Below are 22,005 nucleotides of genomic sequence, written 5' to 3' on the forward strand. Positions count from 1 at the left end.
GTTGGTGAGACAGATATGCTTTTGAGCTATACAGAGCTCTTCTTCGGGTGTGGGAAAGGTACTCTGAGTCTCTCATCAGTGGCAGTTCATCCAATAACAGATATCTCCCTCACTTTATATAAGTTTCTGTCCATTTCATGAGCCACAAGGTGGCAGTCCTGTTGCACATAAGCATTAAGCAAGGACAGGGCAGAAGATGTAATGTTCCCAATGCTGCAAAAATTGCTATAAGCAGTGCTATTCTTAATATTCTCTCAGAGGCTAGAGAAAATATTTGACGTGGAGAAATCTGAGAAAATTGCTCCTGACCAATTCCTATTTTGGAGGTGAAAATTAATGTGGATGTAGAACAAGTTTTCCCAATGTTGCGAGGCAGTTTTTTAAATAAATAATTTTAAAACAGTTTCACTTGTCCTGTACACAATCAGTACTATTCCACTGTAATTTCTTACATTAAAATTACTAATTTATAAAATTAAAGTTTCAGAAAACCTAAACTAAGAGCAATACATTGCACCGTGTAGTACCTTTCAGACAAGGTTCTCAAAATGCTTTACAAAATTAAGGTTGTTGAATCTACTATGAAGTAGTATCATATCCATATTACAAGGAGGTAATTTGAGGTACAGAGAGGTTAAGTGACTTTCTCTAGGGTCACATTTCAAGTCCATTTTAGAATTGGGAACAAAATCCAGGAGTCTTGACTGCCAAGTTTTCTAACCACTACACCACAATCACAAGTAGCCCCCTGCCAACAGACATTATTGGAATACACCTATTAATCTAGTTTTTCTGCTATTACATGTTCTTAAGTTACATTTTAAAGAGCAATGTATGTGACTGAAAGTATGTTTTGGGAGACTGAATATTGAATACAGTGCAATCACACTCTTTATGTGCATAGCCAGAGGCCATTTCTTTCACAATAGTGAAGCCTGTCAGGCTGTAAGCAGTAACATTTTCTGCTAGCTGCAGTCACATGTAATCCTCTTAGAAGTTCCACTTTCCAGATGCTTTTCTTGACCAGACAAATTTAAAACCAAACAAAATAAAATAAAATCCAGGCTCCTCTCTCATGTCACTGTGGTGTAAATTTAGATCTGATCAGGAAGTTAGAGAGACAGGGTGGGTGAGGTAATAGCTTTTATTGGACCAACTTCTGCTGGTGAGAGACCAGCTTTTGAGCTTGACCTGATGAAGGGCACTGAGTGGCTCAAAAGCTTGTCTCTCTTACCAGCAGAAGCTGGTCTAATAAAAGACATTCCCTCATCCACCTTGTGTCTCTAATATCTTGGGACCAACAACACATCTCCAACCACACAACATACACATTTGGAAATGACACTGAAGTTAAAGGAGCAGCGGCAAACTCGTTGGATAAAACCACTTTGCAAAATACTTGGAACAACCAAAGGCAGCAAGGGGCCAGGCTGGGGCAGATGCTGCCCGCCGATTAAAACCCGACTGGGGGGAGCAAACAGCTGCAGCCCAAGTGACTTGCGCTGCGCTGCCCAAGCATTGCTCTGGCGGGCTGCTGGGCAGGGAACTAGCCTGGGCGCCCGCACGGGCCGCCACTAGCAGCCCAGGCGCAGCTCCGGCTGCAAAGAAGGGTAAAAAGGCTCGAGCCCGCCCTGCCCTGAACAGGACACTTGGCTCCTCTCCCCTCCAAACCCCGCCCCTCCTCGTCCCGCAAATCTCCCCACGCGCACGCTGCCCTGCCCAGCGCGAGGCAGGGAGGAGAGAAAACTCGGAAGCGCGCGGCCAGCGCGGCCCTCGTGGCACTTCCGGCGGCCGTTCTAGCCGGAGCCGTCTCTATGGCCGCCGCGTTTTGCGATGTTTTATTGTCGCGGGGACAGGGCCCGGGACCCGGAACAACAAAGAGCGAGAGCGACGGGGCGCGTAGCAACCGGGCCGCGCGCGGCGGAGCCGGGGACACTCAACCGCCGGCTCACGCGGTAACTGCAGCCGTCGCCGCTCACTCGCGGCACTGGCCGGGGAGGGTCTGGCGCTGGGGGCGGGCGCTGCGGGGGCGACTGCAGGGGGCCTGGCAGGCAGGTGCTGCGGGGGGGGCGCCAGTCTGGGCCCGATACCCCAATAAAGGCGCCTCTGGGTGCTGCCCCCTGCGGAGCGGGGCCAGGGCGCAGGGCTCGGGCTTGGGCTTGGGCTTGGGCTTGGGCTTCTCAGCCCCGGGCGCTCCCACGTCGGCTCTCGCCTAATGGTTCCTTTCTGGGCGGTGTGGGGCAGATCCGGGCAGTGTCTGGGCCCTCCCCTCCCAACCCCCGTCCCAAAAGCTGGCGTGCAGCAAAAGTAACGGTGTGTGCGCAGAACGTAGTTCAAACCCTTGGCCAGCCCCCCATCCTCCCCCTGCCCCTTTCCAGGGGAAGGGGAAAGTAAGGCGGAGGAGAACGAGACAAGAGCATCCTCCATGGGACGCACTGTTTCCTGGCAACCAGGAGAGGCTCCTCAAAATGGCAAATAGTTAACCAACCCTCCCCCCCACCCAAGTCTAATTTTTGTAAGTTCCTAAAATAACATTTGTTGGTTAGATTAACCCTTGGTGGTGACATGGTAAACTAGGTATAGAATCTGTCCCAGGTGATCAGTGTTGTGAAATGGAAACTGTCAAATGATTTAGGCCTGAAATCTATGCTTTGTAGTTTAACAAAAGTTAAGTAAAAATCTAACATTCATATGTTTCAATGAAAAGATTTTGGCTAAGTTTAAAAAACAAATCATTGCTAAAAATGATTACTTACTTTTCTCTATTTATGTTCATTTGTGTTTTGTACTTAATTCAGTTTGTCCCAAAACAAGAATCTACTCAGTTTTATTTTTCGTTCTGATGCAGTGGCATAATCCAGCCTAAACATTGCAGCAACTACTACAAAGGAATATTTAACACAACTTTTATAAAAAGCTTTTGAAGCTATTTTTGATACATTTAATGAAAATATTTCTATAAATAATAGGCTTTATAACATCTCCTTTCCTTCCAAAACCTAGACTGGGGACCTAAAGTTCCTGACAATGTCCCTAACAAAAATATGGGTGGAACATGTTAACAATTATGTGCTGCTAAGTAAGTGCTCTGTAAAAGGAAAATTTAACCTAGGAGCAACAGGTCTTGGATGCAGTGAGTTTCCTAAACTGTGAACCTGTAGAGAATCACCAGCTCAAAAGAGGAAATACTTTCTTGGCAGTGGATACAAGCAATAATAGTTGTATGCAGCAGCACTTAAATGCTTCAGTAGGAACCAGTGCCACTGTGTGGTAGGTGCTGTACAAACACGCAGACTCTGCCCTAAAGGCTTACAATCTATAAAAACCAAAAATCAAAATAAACACAACACACCAACCACAAGGGAGGGAAATGAGATATAGTACAAACAAAATGTTACTTAAGGCATTACGATGGCCATCTTTGATCAGAGGAAGCAATTTTCCTCTGCCCAGCTTGACATCCATGTCTTGTGATAGTTATTTTGCCTCTCAGTATCATAACCATCATCTGGTATCCTTATGTACCTGGCTGACTGAAAGTCATCTAATTAGGAAACTAAGAGGAACCACTGCATGACAACTCTGTGTGTGTGTGAAAGAAATTGTGATATACATATTACATACAGGCACACAAAATCATACACCAGACCACCAATCTGGTGAAGGAAAAGGTTCATCCTCCTCTTCTAAAGTTTGTTTTTAGTGTGCAAGAAATTGGACTCTCAAATCATCTCCCCACTGAGACTATAGAGGCATTACACAAGTGCTACTGGAACTCTTATGAGTAGGGTCCTACCAAATTCACAGTCTGTTTTGGTCAATTTAATGGACATAAGATTTTAAAAATCATAAATTTCATGATTTCAGCTATTTAAATCTGAAATTTCACAGTGTTGTAATTGTAGGGGTCCTGACCCAAAAAGGAGTGGGGGGGTCACAAGATTACTGGATGTGGGGGGATGGGGGGTTGTGGCACTGCTACCCTTACTTCAGTGCTGCTGCAGGCAGCGGCGCTGCCTTCAGAGCTGGGCTCCTGGCCAGCTGCTGCCACTCTTCAGTTACCCAGCTCTGAAGGCAGCGCCGCTGCCAGCAGCAGCGCAGAAATAAGGATGGCAGAGAGCTTCCCAACCAACCAGTAAGCTATGCAGCTCTGAAATATTAGGAAACATCAATCCTTCATCAGCGCTGCATAGGTAGGACCCTACCGAATTCATGGCCATGAAAAATTCATCAGACCATAAAATGTTCTCTCCCCCATGAAATCTAGTCTCCCTCGTGAAATCTGTATAGTATAGGGCAATGGTTCCCAAACTTGTTTTGCCGCTTTTGCAGGGAAAGCCCCTAGTGGGCCAGACCAGTTTGTTTACCTGCTGAGTCCGCAGGTTCGGCCGATCGTGGCTCGCAGTGGCCACAGTTTGCTGCTCCAGGCCAATGGGAGCTGCTGGAAGTGACGCGGGCGGAGGGACGTACTGGCCTTAAGATTTGAGAGCTGCATAGCTTACTAGTTGGTTGGGAAGCTCTCTGCCCAGAGTAGCTTCCCAACTTCCTGCCGCAGAGATAGAGGTTTAGGGAGTTTTTGTGGTTTGGTGTTTTTGTTTTTGTTTTTTTTTTCCTGTGGCAAGCTAACCTTTCCCTTAAATAAAACAGAGTATTGTGAAGCCAACATCTGCATCCTCAAGGCTTACTCAGGTCAGGAACGTTTTCTACTGAATTCAGACTGTCATTATGTTTTAAGGAACACCTCAGCATTTAGGTAAAATAATGTCCAAGTAGAACCTAAGTCTTTGTTTACAAAAGAAAGCAAACATAAAGCATTCGATTACAGCTTTATTTCTGTCATACAAAATAAATGTTGTAATTTGAATCATTTCATCACATGGATGTTGGTATAATAGACTGACAGTACCATTATTAGTTAACAGCCTATGAAGGCCCTAGTTCTGCATTCAGAGCTGCATGGGTTAACTCTGCAACTACACAGTGGTCTTTCCACACAGATCCAATTGTGGGACTGAGGCCAAAGTGGCTTGCAGAGCAAGACTAGTATCTCCATAAAAGTAAGAGTGTGTCATTTTCCTCATTAAAAGACTCTGGAAACACCATAAACCATGAGTAGTTATTCCCTTAAATCAGCTAATTCCCTCACAGTACTTTATAGCATCAATATGCTGAAAGACCTTAAGGCTTGTCATCATTACATCTATGACAGGTGTCCAGGTATTACAGACTGGTTTGAACTTTTATTAATTGTTTCTAGCTATCTTAAGGTAGTAGCTTTATCAGTTAAAATAACGTCAGGTTAAGTATTATTTAAAATGTTTCTGTGCATGTGCTACTAATATGTTAGGTAATTAAAAGTGAAAAACATAGTATCGAATTTGATTTCCCCAAAATAGGCCGTTCACCTTTGGCATTTTTCTAAGCTAGGACAATAAAAAGCACACTAACTAGTGCTTCTCAAGCACTGACATAATGTTGCAGTACTCTTTAGGTTGACAGTATCTTTTTAATACTTTTAGGTAGGAAAGTTCATGAATAGAGCTAATCAACAAAATCTAGTGGAATCTAATAGGGCAGATTTAGAAATTTGGCCCATAATAATTATTAATAAATAATAAATGCACAATTAGAAAGAACTAGAAAATTTGTTCCCATTCCTTTACAAGTATAGTTGCTACATCTGGAGTAATAATGGAAAGCCCTGTAAAGCTATTTGTTGAGTGATCTCAAAAAGTGCTTTACCAAAGGTATATAAGCACTTTTATCCTCATTTTAAAGATAGAAAAGCTGAGGTACATCGATTAAGTGATTTGCCCAAGGTCATATAGCAAATCAGTGGCAGAGTTAGGGATAGATATTAGAGGTGGATCATTGACTTCACTGGGGTCAAGATTTTACCCTATCATGTGCTGCCCCCTGTCTGGACCATGTTCACTGGACCATGCTGCCGCTTATATATGTTATGTATAATTTAAAGAACAGTTATATATAAACTCTGAATATATTTTTGCATCTTTCCTCTTGTTAAGATTCTTGATTTGCCCTTTTCTTAAAAAGGAATAACCATGCAGCTGAATCTATATTTCTGTCTTGAAGGAGGGTGGCCCACCAGACTTCATTTCCCCGGAATCAAAAATTTCATTGTTCTCAGTATAATGTTATACTGTACTAAAATGAATGTCTGAAGATTTTGGTTTAGATTTCCTCCTTTATCCAACTTCTTGGACTGTTACTGAGACAGTGACAGTTCCCTCCCACCCTCCACGCCTTTTACACCACAAAAGGGAACTCGCTTGTTTTATTCAATGTCATAAGATCATGTAATGAAACACCTAATCACTATGCATATGTAACAAAGGGTGAACAAGAACTCTGGCTATGAAATTCCTGACTCTTGTGGGTTCATATTCTGAAAGAACCCTAAAGTAATAATGTTTTGTATTAAATAGATTGTTCAACATACTGCTGTTAATGACGGAACTTAAATCAGTATTAAACATCCAAAGTAGTTTACTGTGTAAACACGCAACACTGAAATATTAAATGTTCAGGTTTGTTTGTTTTTTCAACCAGTGGAGTGGAAAGTGGTTTTCAGTCTTTTACATTGGGCACAGATACTGCTTGTATAACAAATGTCACTTTTTACCAATAACTGTCACAAGCTGTAGACTACAATTATAAAGTGATAGTTAAAATTCATTTTGAAATTTCCAGTTATGTGCTTTGCATCATCTGAGCTTTCAGGATACTACTGATGAAAATCAATGCATTACTGTTACAATTTAAAATATCAGCGTGCCAAAATCTGCACATTTAAATTGCTCTTTATGATATTCTTGTGGATGAAATCACTTTGATTGGCTGAGCCCCACAGTATATTTGTGTTCTTGCTGGGAATTTTCAGCTCCCACACTGAACTTGTGGATTGTCTGTTTTTGTAATCTCTCCTCCCTGTACCCACTGTTCTTAACCTCTTGTATCATATAGCTGGCATTTACTTCTAAAAGATGGGTGTTTTGTGATAAAGAGTTGGAGGCATCTTTCAGGAAAGCAGTTATGTTATTTAACAGCAGCTGTGGTGTGGTTAAGTAAGCATTATACTGTAATCGGCCATCAAAAACAGACCTGATAGGGCATTCGTAAGCTTAGGGATATGTATAGTTCTCAGTAGAAAAATATTAGTTACCATTTTTCTTTCTCCTCCACACCCTATATCATCTTCTGTTTGTTTCTTCTGTGCTTTCTTCCTATTTCTCACTATTCGTTTGCCTTTCCTTTGATTCTTTTACTCTCTCTCCACTGCCTCCTTTTTCTTTGGATAAGCCAAGAGCTATGACATAATGTTTCAGATATGGAGCCAGCTGCACAGTGAAATAGACAATGATCACACAGAAGCCAGTTCCATATGTAAAACGCATCTGTATTTCAATGTGTCACTATTATATGATGGTTCTCTTTTGCTTCTGCTTCTCTTTTGTTATCCAGCTGTAGTCCTCCATTCAAGTTGTGTCTGAGAACACTATTGGTCAGAAATTGTGGCAGCGTGCCATGTGGTAGGAGACCAAGAATGCATGTCAAATTAACATTAAAAGTGCTTAGGTGGAAAAGTTGATACTAACAATTTTGGTTTCCCTCTTGCTTATTTCTAATAAATATTTTGATCTTAACTCTGTATTTCATTTAGCAAGGTAGTATATATGATGGTCTCCTTTTACATGTGGCTGTTTTTCGTCTCGTGGCCTCCTGCTTTTTTGATAAAACAGATCAGCATAGAGAATTTATCTTAAGGCTGACTGCTTTTCTTTCATTATATTCTTTGCTGTTTGTTGTGCTCATTAAATATGAGGTGTTATGGGATTTTCAGTGAATGGATCAACAGTGATTTGATGTACTGTGGCTAAGGCTTACAAGTCTGTCAAGGAGGTTACGGATTCTGTGATTTTTTCATTACCTCTATGACTTCAGGACTCGGGCTATCAGTCCTGGGTGGTGAGGCTCAGGCTGCCATCTCTGCGCTGGGAGGCTCAGGCTTCCATTCATTTCTGTTTTTCCTGCAACCTGTATGTGACTTTTGCTAAAAATAACCTTGACAAAATCTTAACCTTAACTGTGGCCTCCATCTCTTAAGTTGTGGTCTGCTTTAGCTTTTGAATCTTTCCTTGCCAAATTCTTGCCCATTTTGCCAGCCAGTAATATTTCAAGGATTTTCCTAACAAGCAGCATTAAAATTTTTACTTTTCTATACTGGTAAAAAGTTACGAAAATAAATTGCAGTGCTTCAGTGAGACCCTTCGTGTATGTCTGCACTGCAGCTTGGAGCATGTTTCCCACTCAGATAGATAGACAGATATGTGCTAACTCCACTCAAGCTAGCACATTGAATAGCAGTGCGCACTTTGTGGCAGTGGCTAATCACCCGAGCTCAGACACTCCTGATCTCCTGAGTCTGAGTTCAGTGGATCACATGCTAAAAATAGCAGTGGAGACATTGTTGTGGCACTGGCTAGTCATCTGATCTTGGACCTGGAGGTTTATGCATACCTGGGCTCAGGTGATTATCCCATGCCACAATGGTAACACTGCAATTGTTAGCACACTAGCTCAAGCGGACCTAGCTTTTATCTGTCTTCTAGACTGGAAGGCATGGTCCCAATTACAGTGTCGATATATCCTTAGATATATATCTTCTCTCTTCCTTCCCCTGCCTCCTCTCTGGTTTTGTGGAGGTCTTTTAGTTTTGTTTTTTGAAGAAAAGGAACTCACTTTCCTATCCAGTCTTAGGGAGGATGGGTGTATGCTGGTAAAAATGACAAAAAACATTGATGTTGTCATTGAATAGTTCTATTTGAATTTTAATTGTTAGTGGCAAAATTGTGTTTGAAATAATTAGTTTAAAAAAAAATAACCAAGTCTGCACTGGGAAATGAACGTTTAGTGTATTACTAGCAGAGCACTTGAACTCAGAGATGTTTCAGAGTTAATGTATTTTAGTTGCGTTGGACTGATTTTCACAAATGAGAAACTGAACAATCCTCAAGTATGACAGAAGTTGGTCCAATAAAAGATGTTACCTGACTCACCTTCTCTCTCTAATATGCTAGTATGTGTTATTTGTAGGAGAGAAGATTCTGAAGTAGTTTCTGGCATAAAACAGGAACTACTTTTAATCATCAAATGGTGAAAGTTTCTTTTTTTATTGTAGTCCAAACTATGACCTGTGGGCCTTATTTGACCCGTTCGACCACTGAATCTAGCCCTCAGCTCCCGCTGGGGAGCGGGGTCGGAGGTTTGTCCCGATCCAGCCAGGGAGCCGGATCGAGGGCTTGCCCCGCTCCGCGCAGTCCCCAGTCAATGGAGCTGCAGGGATGGCGCCTGTGGACAGGACAGTGTGCAGAGCCACCTGGCCTGCACCTCGGAGCTGGAGGTGGGGGGGATGCTTCCGGGAGCTGCTTGCAGTAAGCTGGAGCTTGAACCCCTGGGCACCCCCACACACACCCCAATTGCCTGCCACAGCCCTGATCTCCCTCCCACCCTCCAAATCCCTCGATTCCAGCTCAGAGCCTCCTCTTGTACCCCCAGCCCCACCCCAGAGCCCGCAGCCCTGTGCCCCAACAGCCTACCCCATCCCTGATCCCTAATCAAGTGCCTTTCCTCCCTGTTCATTCATGGCATTGACTATACACAGGAAAGCTAATTTAAGGATAAAAAAATACTTTGAAAGTCTGTTTATTCTTTTAGTGTATGCATGTTTTGTGCATTTCTTACAGTTTCAAAGGCAAAGAGAAGGCTTATAGTTCCAAAGCATAAACTTTGGCAAATATTTGATCCTTATATTTGGAATTAAATTTCATCCATGTAATCATCCATTAATCGAAATAGTCAAGAGAAACAAATTTTTCCTTATATCTAAATCTATCCTGCACTGATTTGAGGAAGGAATTGAGGAAAGGTTATCACTGGTAGGTGCTATAAAGCTTTTCCTTTGTTTCATAGAAATCCTAATTCATCTTCATATTCAGCTTTTAAAAAATATTTCTGTTGAAAGAACAGCATACTATAATTAAGATAGCTTATTCCTTTTTTTTTCAGTTTTTATATATAATTAATTCTTTCATGACTATTTCTGATAAGTTGGTTTCACTATATTGAAATACGAGTTTGAATAAGCAATAGATTTCCTGTTTTCTGATATGCAGGATGCAAAACATTGAGGTTAACATATACTATAAATGAGTCAGAATGGCATAAAATTTATTCTTCAGTTCCAGATTCTAAGACTATCTCAATTAAGGAACTAAGGTACATGAAAGGAATGTTTTTAGACAACTGTGTGACACAGTATTTTTAATTGTATTGTTTTCTTTTTCAGAATGTGATCTTCATGGTGTGCTGGTGGGGAATCTGAGTTTTCAACCACCCCAATGGATGCAGACAGTGATGTTGCATTGGACATTTTAATCACAAATGTAGTGTGTGTTTTTAGAACCAGATGTCATTTAAACTTGAGGAAGATTGCATTAGAGGGAGCAAATGTGATCTACAAGCGTGATGTTGGGGTAAGAAATTGAACATATCTCAAATGCCAAACTAGACTAACTTTTACACATTTATCAGTTTAGAGCTCTGTCAATATCCATATGGTGGATATAGTTGGTAATGTGAATACCATAGTCAGTGTAGCAGACCTGTGTTTAGAATGGCTGGGTTCTCATCTTTTTGACTTCTTCCAGTTTCTTTCTTGTTCAAGTTTGCCAGGCTTGTATCTGTTCTTTGATACTAAATTTGAAGAGACAAATATTGCATGCTTTGAAGCCATAAGAAATGTTGTGAAATTAAACCTGTGCAGTTTGTTTCTGGCACACTCACCTAATATTAAAATAAACAGGGAGAAAGATGAGTTTGGGTCATCTAATCCAGTGTTTCTCAAACTTTTTGATCCCAGGGACCAGCTTGCTGCCTTCCTAAACTGTGTCAGGGAAATTTCAGGGACCGGCACAAGTCCACGACTGGTTGTTGAAAAACACTGATCTAGTCCATCTTCCTATCCATGCAGGGCTAGTTGGGTTGACCAGAAAAATACTCATTCTGACATGCCAAAAACTTGGCTTGAATCTTATTTATTTATATAGCCCCCTATTGTAGATGTGCACATATCTGTGCAGGAATAAAGAAAGACACAGATCACTGCCTTGAGAAACTTAATCTAATGTGTACAGTTAGCTCCCATGTATAGGTAAGGGGAACAGCTTGTTAGAAAGGTATTATACAATCTTGTGTGTGTTAATTCTAGCATGGTCAAGCATGAGTGGTAGTGGGGAAGTGCTCAAGTGGTGATCAAAGTGTTGAGTTGAGATTTTGAAGCAAAATAGTGAGGTGCTAGGTATACTGATGTAGGGAGGCTCTTCCAGGTATATGGTGTGAAAGAATGGGCAGCTTCGCAGGTTAGAGGAGGAGACAAACACAGTGAGAAATCAAGAGGGAATTAGCAGAGGAAGGATGCTTGGGGAAGCAAAAGAAAATGAGATCTGAAATGTAGACAAAGTGAAGTTGTGTAAAACTCTGCAGATGAGATCAAGAAGTTTGAATTTGTGCAGAAGGAGACAATTAGTGGAAAGTGTCAGAGCAGTGATGTGGTCATAGTGACAGGAGAAGATGATTTTAGCACAATGCTACCGGCCTTAAAAAAAAATTTTTTTAAAATAATTTCTGTTCACTTGAGTCACCAGCTAACTTGTTACTTTAATACTTGCTCACTGGCTAAGATACTTCAGGTTTATTTTATCTTTTGAGGAGTTGATATTGATTTAACTTCTGAAGACAAGGAAGAAACAGTCCTAAAGGCTAAAATAGAATAAAGGAAGTATTTTATTAGTTTTATGCTTGTTTTGTTTTTTCAGTATGAAATCACACATACACTAAAGCCTATTTTTCTTCTAATTCTTTCAGAAAGTATTAATGAAGCTTAGGAAACCTAGGATTACGGCCACAATTTGGTCCTCAGGAAAAGTTATTTGCACAGGAGCCACAAGGTAAATTTCCCCTTTTGTAAGAGAAGGAAAAAATTGTTCCTGGATGAAATTCTTGTATATGACATTGAAAAATACCACTTATTGTCATGAAATCTATTGCATATATTATTGGCCGATCTGGTACAACCATCTATTATGAAGGTTGCACGACAGTTCCCATTATAAGAGCCTGTTTTCAGTTGCTTATAATTTTGCCAAACTTTAACCCTTTGGGCATAATTTTTTTGTGCTGAATGTCTGCTTCAGGCTGAATTTTTTTGAAAATTTCAACAAAAACAGTTCACCCATTCATTCTGAGAATGACACTAGGGAAAAATACATGTTTTACCTACATTTAAAAAAAAAAAAGTCTGGCAACCTTTTGAAATACTCTAGCATCTCCATGCTTTGGAGCAATGACTTGAAATTGGAGTGTGGGGAAGTGGGGTACTTTGTGTCAGGGAAATATTCTTTGCTGTCCCTGTGAAAATCCATCCAAATTTGGCTAAGTTCTAAACCCTGGGGGAAAAAAAAAATCTCCATTTGCACATTCTCAATAGAGGCTTCTTCAATTTTAGCCGGTACATTCTCTGAAGAATTGATCTGCACTTGGCATACTCCAGCCCAGAGCTGAGCAGGACTTTCCCTGCAATTGCTGTGGGCTTTGCCAGGTCTGGGTCCTGGCACCTGAACTGGGAGCCTATCTCTCTTGTTTTCCATGACCACCTGCTTGGGACCAGGCAGCGTGGAACAGGTCGCTGCCTGACTCCAATGCAGAGGGGACAAGGGACTGGATTGGGACAACGAGCTGGAGGGAGGGAGACTGAAATTGCAAGCTGGTGGAGGGAAGTGGTGGAATCTGGGACTTGGGACAGGGGGGACTGGGACTGGCTGGGCAAGGGGACTGAAGTGAAGCAGGGTTCTACAGACAACGGTCTCCTTCAATACACAGATTTATCCCAGGAGCAGGTCCATTCTGTGAACTGAATGAAGCAAGGGTCCTGTGGAAAATATCGATTGTGTAATTGAAGACTGTAACATAATACAGTGGTTCCCAAACTTTTTACTAAGGCAACCCATCAAATGCATTTTGTCTTTTTGGGGGGACTCACCATTACCCCCCTCTTCCCCCTGCCTCCCTTTCTCAGCCCTCCAACTTCCTACTCCCCCAACCCCCTGCTCAGCTCCCCCTAGTCCCCTTGCTCTTGCTTTCCCCACCTTGTCCCATCCTGCAGCCTCCAGTGGCCCCTCTCTCTCTGCAGCTGGGCTGTGATCATTACCAGGCTGCTGACTGTCCAATTTCTGCTTCAGCTGCTTCCTCCATGCTGCTGCTGCCCAAATCCCTCTCCCTACACTGCTGCCTTCCAGGGGAAGTGAAAGTGCGGGTGGGGAGAGCACCTCTGGGCCACAAGTGACCCACCTAGATGCTTTCCAAGACTCACTGGTGGGTCGGGACCTGCTGTTTGGAAAACGCTGTCATAATGCATATGCCCAAGGGGGCTGATTTCATATGTACAGGCTACCTTAATGCTGGCGCTTCTTCACTTTTCATTTTAATGTTTTTTAATATAGTTTTTGCTGTGATTACGTATGTAAGTATGTGAACGTGTGTATGTATACATCTTAAAATTTTAGTTTTATTGCAGTAGCTATTAGTAAAACTAGTCACTTACTATTTCTCTCCTTTAAATTATAGTGAAGAAGAAGCTAAATTTGGTGCCAGACGATTAGCTCGTACTTTGCAGAAACTAGGTTTTCAGGTATTGATCCTTTTGATAATAACCTTCTCTTTTTGGGATGAACAAATCCCTCTTGATAGGGACTAGCATGTTTGGACCTTTCAAAACTGATGGTCAGCAGAAGAGATGCTATAACAATTTCGTAACCAGCATTTTCTCACTCAAATTCTCATTGTGTAGCAATGCAGGTTATCTAAAGATTGCATTTATTTTAGTATATTTGGGGCTCCCACGAGGTAGTTCAGCATCATGCTTTCTTATCAGCTCATGAGCAGAAATTTGTTTCAGGAGATTGGGTAAATTAACCACCTGCATATATATAATGTCCTCTTTATACTCAAAATCTTTAAAAAGATTGCAATGAAGAAAAGTAGAAATTTGCCCCATCCATTTGTAAAATATGATGAATGGCATTTTCCCAGTGAATCTAGTTTTAGGATAGCCATTATGGTGAACAACTCCTAACTGCTATAAGTTTTTGATTATTTATTTATTTATTTATTTATTTAATTAATTAAACTAAAGCAAGTTGCTATAGTCTAGTTAGTCAGACTGTGCACCGGGACCAGAATTTACTCCTAACTTAGAACTTACAAAGTGGAACTCCTTCTTGCCTGAGCTTTAGTCAGTTACATCTACCAGTCAGTTGCAAAGTCTGCTACTGTAAGTGTCTTAGGCGTGGCTGATAGAACCATTCAGTTTGGTGTTTGTTCTTTGAGCAGAAGGGCATGTAATGACATTTTAAAGCTATCATGCAACCAATTGCTCTAATTTAATTAAATAAACCATAAATTTACTATTAGGCAAGTTGCTAGACATCTGAGTGATGATTCGAAAGTAAGAATGGCCTACTTCCAAGGTTGTTTAGCATATAAAATGACCACCAAATTTTAGAGGTGGGCAGTCAGCCCACAGCAACTCTTACTATACTGAGTGCATTAAATCAAACTGAAAAACTGCGTTATGGGGCTATTAAGTATTGGATATCATGTAAAAGTGAAAATGATGGAGCAGAATGTTGAATTAAGTCAAACGAAATATATACCCGTGCAGAGCTTTAGTAATGGCTTTATAGGAAATAAAGAGGTTCATTTATGTGCAGAAACAGATGAATGTGGCTTAACTTTATTGTAAGAGTGAACGTTGTAGGCAGAGCACATGTTGATGTCTAATTAATATTGCACAAACATTTCAATTCTAAGGGGTCATTTTCAGCTGCTTGTAATTTAATTGTTCAAACTGAAATTTGGTAGACTCATTCTCAGGCTGCAATTTTTGGTTTTTGTTTAATTCACCCCTCTCCCCCTCCAAGTTTGAGCAAAAATGGTTCTTCATTGGTCATGTCTGTGTTTAACAGTTTCAGGAAAATCTCCCACTATTGCATTGGGTTTGCTGGTAATTTGCCATAGGCATTTTGCCACCATATTGTAGCATTTTGTGGCTGTGGATGGCTAAAAGTCTATTGGAAACCAACAGTTTAGCTTTTTGTTTCAAAAAGAAAAAGGAAATGGCTTTCTCTGTAGTAGCCGCTGGAGAAGGCAAACAAACAATTTTTCTCTCATTTTCTTTTTTATTCTTAACTGTGGGAGAAACTGTTAAATAAAACAATGATAAACTGTTAATATGGACGAATTATGTATCACCTTAGTGGGTTCTAGTAACATGACATGGGAAAGCTTGGTTTGTAATTTATTTTGGTGTTTCTTGAATAATTTGGTTTAGTTAATTTTTAACTTAGTTACAAGTGCTTACTGCAGTGATATAGACCATGCATGTTCATTCTAAATGTAATTGAATCTACATGAGAAGGCAATTGTGTGTTTGGGGTTTTTTTGTTTTTGTTTTGTTAGACAAGTTATTGGATTACAAAGATAGTTCAGAACTAAGGTATTTGAAAATTTACGCTAGTTCTGTTTGGATTCCTACTCTTATCAGCTTTATGTTAAACACAAGGTTTTATTGGTTGAAATAATCAAATTATTGTCAGACAATCTTTTCCATATCAGATATCATAACATTTCTCATTCTTGTTCTCTTTCTCTCTCCAAAAGGTAATTTTCACAGATTTTAAGGTTGTCAATGTTTTAGCGGTGTGCAACATGCCCTTTGAAATCAGATTGCCAGAATTTACGAAGAATAATAGACCTCATGCTAGGTACAGTAAGTCTTAAGAGAATTCTTATCTTTTTCTTCAGTGTATCAGCTTTTTATTAGCAAATGTAGACGTGTCTTTGACAATCTTTTCTGTTTTCTAGTTATGAACCGGAGCTTCATCCTGCAGTGTGCTACAGAATAAAACCTCTCAGAGCTACCTTACAGATTTTTTCAACAGGAAGTATCACAGTAACGGGTACTTTATGATGCCAAAATAAATATTTAACTTACTTTCTTTCACGGGAGTTCAGTTAGACTTTCAAAGCAACAGAGAGACAGGCATGTGAGATTTCATTTGTACTTAATGCTGCCAGATAATTTGTCTTTCAGTGAAAATGCCTGAATAACTGTGGGAGAATGTAAAACTCCCAGCAGATCAAATACGTTTGTTTTATACACGTGGATGTAATCAGTTTCCGAGGAGATGAGGCATATGAGGAAACTGAGCTTATATACCAGAGACTGAGGATATTTTCTTGTTTAATTACAAATTCTAAAACTTTAACTTTCTTTCTCATTTTTCTTCTGTACAGTCCCATAAACTACTGCTGTTTAAAGAACAGTTCCTATCTCAGGCATGCACCTTGAGACTAGAGAGGCACAGTCAGTATAAAATGGCAACATCATCCTGCGATCAACAACTAGGGGGTGTTAGAGATTGTCCTATTTGAGGTTTTGGTCCTAATCTATCAAATGCTTGGGTAAACATCCTCCTGCTTCTTTTGGATGGAAATATTATACATAACCTTTGCTGGAAACTTAAAATGAAACAAACAGCTAAATAGTTGTGTGGAAACCTCTTCCTAGATACCAGACATCTAATGGATTTTCTCAGTCATTGGAATGCTTTTGTTGACTTTGGTCCTGAAATTAAAATATATATATATAATTTTCTAGGAGGCTTTGTGCCACCTTTCCCATTCCCCTCTATTCCTATTTGGCATCTTCTGCCCCATATCTCAAGAAGGACTTTGCTGTGTTTCCCAGATATGCACAAACATCAGCTGAGAGCAAATACAACACCTGCTAAAATAGGGGGGGAAAACATGAATAAAAAAGATTCAAAATCTGTGGGAAATTAAAATAGAACTTCAACATTCATGATATGGAATTATCCCATACTAAATTTCTGTTGGTTGAAAATGACAGATAAGATATTGGTATCTAAAATAATTTTTAGGGACACTTGTATTAGGGGATATGGGATATGGGATCCTAATAAATATCTAACATTTTATAGAATACATTTCTTTTAACTGCAATCATTATAGCTAAAACCCACAAATATCCAAATTGGAAACCTACCAAAAATGTAAATGTTCCAGCAAGCTAATTTGAACTAGTAACAGCCAAACATAGAAGAAAAATTACTTTTCAAATAAATAAGAAGCTTTAATGTTCCACAGAAATGCAGCCAACTTATTGAACTGTGATTTAACTATTTGTAGTTCATAACTAAGAATCTCTATTAAAATTCAGGAGAAACACTTTTTTTTTTTTAAAAATGATGTGGGTAGGGACAGTTGCAGGTTCGATGAAGTGAGAAAAAGAAATGAGGAAGCTGGTGGAAGTGTCATCAATTCCAGCTTTTCTTCCCCTAAAATGAGTGTTGGGTTTCCTCAACTTCTGTGTCTCATCTCTCCCTGTGCTAACCTCCACAATCCTCTGTCTTGCTGTGGAGGGTCCCGTCCAGGTCTTCAGCCTTGGGAGAATCACTATTATCCTTGCAAGACCCTTTTACCTGCTCATGCTCTTTCTGCTTTCCACAGCCTGCTGGATGTTACTGGGCATTGCTCTCTCGAACTTTATATTTCTGTGGTAGCATACAAATTGGAGGGAGGTGCAGTGCATTCAGTAGTGCCTGCCTGGAAAGCAGAGTATGTGGATTGATAGGCCTCATATAATCCTCACAAGGTTTGAAAATCTGAGAACGATTCTCTTCCTGGTCTATTTTCTTATTTTCATAAATGTACAAAAAAGCACTAAAATAGTTTGTCTTGAAATTTGCACATAAATAGGACATACAACAATTTGTGATATCTTTAAAGATCATTACATTAGGAAGAAACTTCTAGAGTCCTCTTCTTCCTGGTGAAACCATTAGTTCATTAAGTTGGGTATCCTGTCTCTGACAGTGGTGAATAGCTGTGCTTTACAGGAAGGCAGAAAACCCTCCCTAAATTCACTCAGCCAAACTGATAGTGTTATCCATGAGGCAGAAAGGCACCCCAGCAGTAATCAGTTTATGCCATGAAATGTATGACTTGATTACCCTGGTCCTAGTTTTCATTTATACAAATTTTATTAATGGTTTTAAAATTATGCAGGCCATTAAAAATTCAGCTATGATATTTGATACTGACTTTGAGAGGCAGTGAATTATATAAGTTGTCTGAAATATTGTTGTCCTTATCTTTATTTTGCCTAAAAATACTGGCTGTTTTCATTGGGTGACCCAGAAGTCTTTATGGATTGCAAAATTTTGAATAAATTAATTATTTTCTAACTCTTTTCCCTCCTAGTTTTTCCACCTACACAATCCAAAATACCTTTAGGAAGGGCTTTTTAAAGGCATAAAGGGCAGGCATATTTCCAAATCTCCCCTTTAATCATCTTCATTGAGAAAGTCCACAGACACAATATTGGGTCATCAAAAGTTGGCTATGCTCCTAAGTGGGGGCATGCTAGGATTTGATTCAATTTTAGTTGTATTTTCTGCATTTTCTATACTTTTTTTTTTTTTTTTAAATACTGCTGCAAATTATGCAGACCGTTTTTACTGAGTCTCCAAAATAGTTTTCCTCAGAGGAAATCACAAGTTCACACACTATCGGTGTGGTTGAAAAGTTGACTATTTTGGTCAGTACATTAGTAAGCTCCTATCCAAAGTTAATTTTATTTATCATTCTGCTCAGTCATTTGCAGCCTTCATAGTTTGTTACACAGTGACTTAGTGCCGTCAGCAGACCTTACCAACTTAGTCTCTATTTCCTTCTCCAAAGCATCAGTAAATCAGTTTAGATGATAAACTGAGGATGCTTCACATTGGAGGAGATAACCTTTAGCCCAAGATCTGGTTATGTCCTGAGGTTGATGGCAGAGGTATTCAATAAGCCAAACTACAAACTTACAGACCATCAAGTTGTTGTTGTACTGAACTGTCTAATAACTGAGACATAGTTAGGTTAAAATCCATCACTTACAAATAATTTCCTTTGTTAGCTCAGTGAAATGAGAAATTGAAGTGGCCATCCTTTGCTGTGGGTACACAGGTTCTGAGGACAGTAGCAAATCAGAAGGCATATGGCATGCTTTCTAACCCCACTCTTTCTGGGATTCTTCTGTTCCAGTGTTCTAGACAGTATATCATTTATTTTGAGATAAAAGTGACAGATATGGAGTTATGAATTTCTAATCTAGTCAACAACCAGTTCAAATGTCATTACAGGCTTTAGAAGTTGCATATCATTTTCTTCCTCTAAGTACTTAATAACTTCCTTGACTATGAAAAAAGGTATGTCTACGGTGTAAAGTTGTGCCAGCTAATATATTCTGAAAGGTTTTTGAGGTACTGTTACGTTCTTGCCTTTTTAATGCCCTGACTTTTTCTCCTTCTCTCCATTTTTTAAATGTCTCAGGGCCAAACGTAAAGGCTGTTGCCAGTGCTGTGGAACAGATTTACCCATTCGTGTTTGAAAGCAGGAAAGAAATTTTATAATTCACCATTTAATGGTTAGGTTCCCTAACCAAGCACCTTTAAAGACTGCTGCACATTGGACTAAAAGCAAAAAAGGAAAACTGGACCAACAATAGCTGAGGAAATACAGACTCTTTTACTTGTTCATTGCCGCAGTGTAAACTCCAGTCCCTTTGGATTTTATTTTGAACAGTGCTGTATTGTAAAAACAAAAGTTTACAAGATACGAAATTGCTGCTTTTAAAAAGACGTTCTATTTATTTTTTGCAGTAATTTCTATGTATTCATTAGCAAACTTGTCACGATGTGCACTACCTTTCAAACATTTTTGTTTTTTAGTTTGAGCTTGTGTTTTATTTGTGAATAGTCTTTTACATTTTTGTATGCTGAATATTGGGCACCAAAGAAGCTGTAAAAGTTATCTTTTTCACTTGATGAAAGTGCACAAATAAAAATTTGGAAAATCTCTCTTAATACCTGTTGTTATATTCCTTTTCCCTTTTTCTATTACAATTAAAATTGTATAGTTGCAAATTAATTTGGAAACAATGTAAATGTAATCCCTTGCTGATACTTTTGTTCCTGCTTGTTGTGTGTGTGTGTGTGTGTGTGTGTGTGTGTGTGTGTGTGTGTGTGTGTGTGTGTGTGTGTGTAAAGTAATATGCAGAGGGCTAAACTGAAATCAGTGGTAGTTGCGTACATGTATCAGAGGGCAGAAGTTGGTTTGTTGTATTCTTAGTTCTCTTAACTAAATACCAATTTTTAACAGTTTTCTTGCTGTCATGTTGAAGGGAATATGCTTCTAAGCATAATGGCCGATGAGCTTTCATCTTTAGGTGATGGAAAAAGCTTACATTCTGAAGAAGCCTCAGTGGAAAAGACAAGAAACCCTTGTCTAATGGTTGGATATGAAAAAGGAGCCATCGCATGAGCTTGTTCCTGGTGACTGACCGTGAAAGATCATCTTTTTGGAGCCGAAGCAAAGCAATGTAATTACCATGCTATTTATGAAGGACTAACCAAGTCCTGTGTCATTGGTACTGCATAATAGTATTATCCTGACAAGGACTGCCAACAAGCAACAGAGCTTGGCTCTCGCATGTAATTTCATTGGTATTAATTTTGGACTTGAAAGCCAGTATTTATCCTCTTAATACATGCTCATATGGAACACAGGAGGGGTGAATACTTAAAGTAAATGAAAATGTTACTTTTAAAAGTTACAATAAATATGTATAAATGTATATATGTCTATTTTCCTGTCTGAACCATCAGAAATTAACAAAAAATGCATTTTGGTACCGCAGGTAGCAACCTTAACTCGAGTCATAAAAAATATATACTGTGAACATCCATAGTACGTGAAATCCATAAATGTGAAACAAAAATAAAGCACTCTAAAGAAATCATAGCTAAAGCACAGCAGCCTACCCTTTATCCTGTGTGTAGAGAAGAAATGGAAGGAATTGCGAACAGCCATTGTGTCTTCATGTGGAAATGGCAGAGGAAGGGAAACAAACAGTAAATATACAGTCAAGGTTGGTAGAGGAAAAGAATATCCAGCAGTGAAAAGGCAGAATGAATTACTGGTAGCCAAAGGCATTAAGTGAAATAAGAATGGTTTTTACAGTTGTATCAATGAAGGTTGTGTGTGAGGGTAGAGAGAGAATGTCTGGCCTTCAATAAATGTGAGAAACTAAACTGACTCTAAAATCACTGAGAAAAATTAAAAATTTATCTTTAAGTAACTGAAAAGAGAAATATGTCTGTACAGATGTTGGTTAAAAGGCAGTTAAAGGAATACTTGCAAACACAAATTGGCGTGTTTGTAGAGTATCTTATGGATTCTACAGTGTCCTGAACCAGTGGGAGTTATCTGAAAAGTCATGGAGAACAAGGGCGGTAACAAGGTGAGGGAGGAAGGGGGAAGCAAATGTGGTAGCCAATCTTGTTCATTACTGTTAAGTAAATGTGCCTAATAAAATTGTGTCCTCTGTCTTAAGTATTAATATTGAATTTATCATACTAAGGAATTAAGCAGCTATGTATCTATCTGAAGTACTTATCTATTCCTCATCACCATGGCATTTGAGTGCCTCACAATTCATATTTATCTTCACAACACCCCTGTGAGGCAGAGAAGTGCTGTTATCCATATTTTGCAAATAAAGGGACTTATGCATGTAACTGCCTCTTTAGGCACCTAAGTCTAACATTTAAATGCCACTGACATTCACAAAATCACTGCTCAGCTGCCACTTAACTCTGTAGGTGTTCAAGTCCCCACATATGCCAGCCTAAATTTTTGCCAGTAGGAAAGTACAGAGCTGTTTTGCTGCCACACCCCCCTTCCCACCACCATCTAATGAACTGCTGGGAGAAACCACACGTGATCCTCAGCAGAATT

General features: G+C 39.7%; 1 protein-coding gene across 1 annotated transcript; it reads left to right on the forward strand.

Annotated features, from left to right (window-relative positions):
• The first annotated feature begins 1,785 nt into the window (after positions 1-1,785).
• On the forward strand, positions 1,786-21,600 carry TBPL1 (TATA-box binding protein like 1). The gene is made up of 7 exons (XM_030556350.1): positions 1,786-1,955; positions 10,370-10,556; positions 11,947-12,029; positions 13,705-13,768; positions 15,799-15,902; positions 16,003-16,097; positions 19,540-21,600. The coding sequence occupies exons 2-7, from the start codon at positions 10,422-10,424 to the stop codon at positions 19,617-19,619; spliced, it is 561 nt and encodes a 186-aa protein (XP_030412210.1). The 5' UTR covers positions 1,786-1,955; positions 10,370-10,421; the 3' UTR covers positions 19,620-21,600.
• The last annotated feature ends 405 nt before the right edge of the window (positions 21,601-22,005 follow it).

Source organism: Gopherus evgoodei, chromosome 3 (genome assembly GCF_007399415.2).
Source record: "Gopherus evgoodei ecotype Sinaloan lineage chromosome 3, rGopEvg1_v1.p, whole genome shotgun sequence".
NCBI classification, from domain to species: domain Eukaryota; kingdom Metazoa; phylum Chordata; order Testudines; family Testudinidae; genus Gopherus; species Gopherus evgoodei.